The following is a 5578-nucleotide window of genomic DNA, read 5'->3' on the forward strand; positions in this document are numbered from 1 at the left end:
AAAAGTAGGAATGAGGAGTAATCTAGTACGCTTGAGCATTAATCAAAGACTCCTTTCCTTTTTCTTCTTACCTTTTTCTATAAGTCACCTTCTAGACATATATAGAGAATTTCAAAAAGAGCATGAAACCCTCTTTCGTGACTCTCCTCGATCTTTGTGTACCAGTAAAGAATAATGAGCCTTTAATAGCACGTGTAGAAACTAGGTTATAACTATACACCACAAATATCAAAGAGGTTGACACCATTACCAACGATTGGCATGCTAACTTTTGTCGCAACAAGGTCTGAATCGCATCAAACTTTAGATACCTCGTAGGCAACACTGATCATCGTAACAAATATTTATTTATGTTGCACTAGCAATCCAGTATAAGAGCCAACAACCTCGGCAAATTCTAGTTATCTGTTAGGCCAAAATCTTGCTGATTCATCTATCACCGACAAAAAACACATGTTTGGGGAAAACCCAAAAAAAATTGCCAAGTGCTCTCAATTTAACCAATAAAAATATCATGAGGTGATAGCATACAAAAATAAGCCTTATATCTTTTTTACAAGCCTTTCCATTCTTCTATATTAGTCCATGTTTTTGGAAGAACCCCCCCCCCCCCCCTACACCTTTGGCATGCTCTAGAAGAACTGTGATGGGAAGCCAAGTAAGCATGACAAGAAGAGAAAAAATAAAAGTCAAGGTAAGAAGGTATATACACATAGGGAGAGGACTCCTTTCGCCGATTCTTGTGTTGTCAATAACATCCCACTGTGGAGCGTAAGTGGGCACCAAAAAAAAAAAGAATGATGGACCTCCGAGGTTTCAAAATTCTCTAGGTGATCTAGGGGGGATCTAAGGTTTAGGGTTCCAATGTTATGATGTTATGATGCTAGTGTTTTCAAGAGTAACACTTGATCAAGCCAAGGCTATGAAGGGGGATCTAAGGTTAAAAGGGGGGTTTTAGTGTTATCATGAGTAAGACTTGATCAAGCCAAGGCTATGAAGAACTTGAGAAGGCATTCCGAAAAGGTTTCCAAGAGAGAATTTCGGCCGTGTTTCTTGCGTCTCTAGAGCGGCTGGTACTTCACTGACCTTAAGAATTGTTTGACCTATTTCTCTCCTCACAGATTCAAGCACCTTGGCATCTACCGGCCTTCCCGATGCATCTTTGACATAGAAGACGTTGCACGCCTTGCTGTTTCTTGTAGAGACACCGGCTCTTGTGACAGAGAGACCATGTTCTCGGAATATGCGTGTCACATCAGATAACAGCCCCACTCGGTCATTCGTGCACAACTCAAGTCTCAACCCCTGCATATTGTAGCCAAAATTAAACAAACATTATTATGCAAACCCCAATGTGCCGCATCCCATAATAATATATTGCGAATGTGAGCAATACAATTAGCTTTTAGATAGAGACAAATTAGAAATAAGGTGACTAATGATAAAACCCCTTTCATCGGGAAGTTTTTGCTACTCATCAAACCCTCTTTCATATCGCCAAGGTTTTCACTTTTACTCCCCCTATCGAAAGTGACAGAAAACACGAGAGTAACCAGGCAACTTCTTCCAATCAAATTTAGAATAGGATAGTGGAAGGTATCTTCAAGTAATAGCATATTATTTTCCTAGTTCTAAATAAGATTTCATATGTTCCACCAAAACGACACATTACCTCCTTATGTCTAGGGCATAAATCCAACTAAAAATGAGCATCTCAAGGCCAAATTACAATTATGCATGGTCACTATATGAGAAATTTAAATGCATAAGTAGTGCTACCTATGATGGAATGCTATCATATAATAAAAGTGAACCATTCTTCAAACTACGCATTGCAAATAATGTTATATTTAAGATGAAAAACGTTACATTTCCCTATACAGTAATGCAGTACCTCAGAAACACGTCGTTCTATCGCAGCTCGTAGACACTGGATAACTCTTCTTCTTTCCGCTTGCGAATTGAGAGTGCAACCATCTACGTGACGAATGTAATATTCCTATACAACCATGTCATGCATTAGGCACGATACTTATTTAAGGAACGAAACAGGCACAAAAAGAGAATATCAATACATGAACACTCACTTGATAAGCTCTCTGTCCATCGTGAGTATCAATGGTGGCATGGAACACAACATATTGCATATCAGTCAAGGTGCAAATGGTATCAAACACCAACTTTGGCCTATTTCTACACTCTAAGTGTACCACAGAGTAGCCCTTCTCATCGCAATCTTGCACCGATATCTTCCCATTATGTTTAAGCTCCCAATCACTGCTCGATTCCTCGTCATCATAATAGTTGCCATTTTCTTTCTCATAGTCTCGATCGGCAAACATCATCTGGTGAAGCCTCCTCTCCATATGAGTTATAACACCATTGGTGATAAAGTCGGTCTTTGCACCTTTCGAATCTTTATCTCCTTTCAGAACATTACAGAGGGATTCTTTGATCCGGTAGAGTTTGCATTTATCTTCGATACGACCTTTTGTTGCTTCATCCGTGACATGAATAAGGCAAGCCACTCTCATGTTATGTGTCCATAGCTCAGCCGCAACAACATTACATCTCATTTGAGCCAAAAGAGCTGAGATTTCTGACATTAAACCAGGTCGATCAGTTCCTGTTAGCTCTATAGTTGTATGGGAGACTTGTTCTCCTTCTTCGTCTTCTTTTTTATGGATAACTCCCACTCTTCTTCTCGGATTCTCATGACTAGTGCTTATACACTGTACCATGAGAGAATTGTTTTTCACTTCAGATATATCAATATAGAAATGCATTACAACTATTTTAAAATAGCATAACAAATACAATTGAGTTACAATTGCTACAAAAAAATACACTAAAATAACACGATATATGGCATTTATAACAAAACTCCTTCATCCTTCAACAAAGATCTTGATCATTAAATTCCAATTCCTATAATATTTCACTAAAAAAAATGGCTTTACACTGGAAATCCCTTGATTACGAGATCCCTAACTACGGATTTACCACAAGAAACAACGATTTCAAGTATCCCATTCCCAGATTATCTAAGTTGACTGTGTTTTTATATGTATTTTATGGTCATAGAATATTGTGCTTACTTAATGCTTTAAGATGACTTTTTCATATTTATGAAAAGAAATGATTCAGCAATCTTCAGAAGGTGTGGTTATAAGTCATGACGGACTATACCTTCTCGATTAAACCAATGGTTTCTTCATCAGTGACTTTCTTCCCAAATGCATCGGTGACATGGAAAACTGCATTGGACAGAAAAATGTTTAAAAAAGCTAAAATTATGTTAGATACAGCTGAAAAGACAGAAAAGGAAGAAGATGAATGATGAAAAAAGGAAAGAAGGAGAAGATGATAAGGAAAGAAAGAACAAAAGAGATGAAAAAGAAGATATATATATATATATATATATATATATATAGAGAGAGAGAGAGAGAGAGAGAGAGAGTGTGTGTGTGTGTGTGTGATTTTAATCACCATCCATGAACCATCCTCCATCTGACGAAATGAAAGCTTTCTGTATCCTAAGATCTAGGTCCGTCAAGATCTGGACAACTTCGAGCAAAATGCCATGTCGGTTTGAGCTATCCACCTTGAAGAAAACCACCACAAACAGATAGAAAAATAACACAAGGAGATTAATGAAAGAAGTAATAACAAGGAAAGAAGAAGGAAGAGTGGATGGAAGAAGATTGAGATGTAAATTAGATTGGGATTATTACCTTGAATAGAGTAGCCGTTTCACTTGATTCATTATCGACAATGATTCTGCATGAAATTAGGAGAACCAAAAGAAGAGATAGATCAGGAAACTCATGAAGGAAATGAGTCCATATATCTGTATACACATATATACATTTGCTGTGCAACCACAAAAATTACACCTTGAATGCAGCATTATGTCTCTAATTCTACTTTTAATTAGAGGGGTTTTCTGTACCTAGGGTGTAATAAGATATACATTCTCTGTGTGCGATTAAGGATTTTCCATGTGCCTAATCAAGGCACTTTCTGTCTAAGTCATTAACGCATTATACTTGTTCCAAGTCAAGCATGGTTTTGCTTTGAAACCCCATCTTTAATTCTTAACCCCACGTCAATCTCACGCGATATGTTGAAAGTCACTTCCGTAAACAGAAATAAAGGAAAGCTTGCAAAATGAAAGCAGAATAGCGAAGACAGAAATCTTCAATATAGATATATATATATATACATATAGATGTTAATATATAGTTAGAGACAGAGAGAAAGATACAGACACACATGTGTATATGTATATGTATATGTATATGTATATGTATATGTACAAACCTTGGTGGATTCATGCGCCATACGAACTTCTGGTACTCGTCAAAACCAGCCTGAGAAGACTCCATAGCTATGCAAGACAGGGAGGGAAAGAGAAGGAGAAAAGCAGCAAGAACGGAAAGATTTATGAATGAATGCAGGAAGAGGAGGAGGAGGAGAGAATGCAGAGGAAATGGTTCGACAGAGGAATGCAAAGGTTGGAAATTTGAATGAAGAAATGCAGGAAGAGATGGAATGAAGAAGGGGGAAACAATGCAGGGAAGGAATGGGATTAAATGAACGAAGAAATGAATAAATGCAGAAGACGAAGAAGAAGAAGAAGAAGAAGAAGACGCAGCAAAAAATCGAAGCGAATCGAATTGAAAAAAAATAAAAAAACATATCAAAAAATCGTTTTCTTTGCTATTTTTTTATATCTCCCTTTTCTTTTTAAAATCCTTTTCTTACTTTCAATTCTCAATCAAAAAAAAAACAAAAATTAAAAATAAAACATTAAAAAAAAAAAGGAGCGCGCCGCCAGAGTATCCACGCGCTCGCCGCGTGTCCCGGTCCTACGTGGCAAGCACGCGCCAGCTTCCTACGTGGCGCGGTGCAGGTTCCACGTCGGCATGCCAGCGTGGCAGGGAGCTCGCCACGTCACGTCCGTCAGCGCGTGGCTGCCCACCAACCGACAGACGTGAATGCTTGTCTTCCCCGAAGAGACCGCCCCCCCCAAACATTTGTTTATACAAATTACAATTACATATGTATTTTTGTATGTATGTATGTATGTATGTATGTATGTATGTATGATGTATGTATGTATGTATGTATGTATGTATGTATGTATGTATGTATGTATGTATGTATGATGTATGTATGTATGTATGTATGTGTATGTGTGTGTGTGTGTATATATGTATGTATGTATGTGTGTGTATGTGTGTCTTGATTTGTAATACTTCCCTCCCTGGAATGCCACAACCTCTAGTTAACTTCAAAAGATCTCGCGTCACACACCATGCACACTCACCAAGCTAATGCATACTAGTTGAAAGAGAGAGAGAGAGAGAGAGAGAGAGAGAGAGAGAACTCTGTTGGTAAGGTTGCGCAATGGAGACTAGGAGTGGCATGGGTTCAACCCTTACATTCCACAATGGCATCTAGTGAATTAAGAGATATGTATGAAGTAATAGAGAGGTGAGAAATTTGGGTTTCGAATGGTGCTTGGAGTATAATAACTTACTGCAGAGGTAAGCTAACAACGATAAAAGAGAGA

The 5578-nt window shown here is 38.0% G+C and overlaps 1 protein-coding gene across 1 annotated transcript; it reads right to left on the bottom strand.

Moving 5' to 3' along the window:
* Nucleotides 1-476: 476 nt before the first annotated feature.
* On the bottom strand, nt 477-4458 carry LOC147852280 (ACT domain-containing protein ACR4-like). Its single transcript, XM_087334114.1, has 7 exons — nt 4324-4458; nt 3735-3780; nt 3490-3604; nt 3190-3257; nt 2088-2732; nt 1895-1999; nt 477-1305 (listed from the first exon to the last, which is right to left on the bottom strand). The coding sequence occupies exons 1-7, from the start codon at nt 4386-4388 to the stop codon at nt 964-966; spliced, it is 1386 nt and encodes a 461-aa protein (XP_087190240.1). The 5' UTR covers nt 4389-4458; the 3' UTR covers nt 477-963.
* Between the last annotated feature and the right edge of the window lie 1120 nt (nt 4459-5578).

Source organism: Azolla caroliniana, unplaced genomic scaffold, assembly GCF_043228905.1.
Source record: "Azolla caroliniana isolate FFs.n. ecotype wild unplaced genomic scaffold, voAzoCaro1.0.p SCAF_18, whole genome shotgun sequence".
NCBI classification, from domain to species: Eukaryota; Viridiplantae; Streptophyta; class Polypodiopsida; order Salviniales; family Salviniaceae; genus Azolla; species Azolla caroliniana.

What these genes read in the sequence shown, in the direction of transcription:
- LOC147852280 (XM_087334114.1), bottom strand. Translation starts at nt 4,388, where the DNA reads ATGGAGTCTTCTCAGGCTGGTTTTGACGAGTACCAGAAGTTCGTATGG. An exon ending in CCATTGGTTTAATCGAGAAG is followed by an intron (nt 2,733 to 3,189) that starts GTATAGTCCGTC and finishes CTCATGGTACAG; the next exon opens with TGTATAAGCACTAGTCATGA. An exon ending in TAGAACGACGTGTTTCTGAG is followed by an intron (nt 1,306 to 1,894) that starts GTACTGCATTAC and finishes TACAATATGCAG; the next exon opens with GGGTTGAGACTTGAGTTGTG.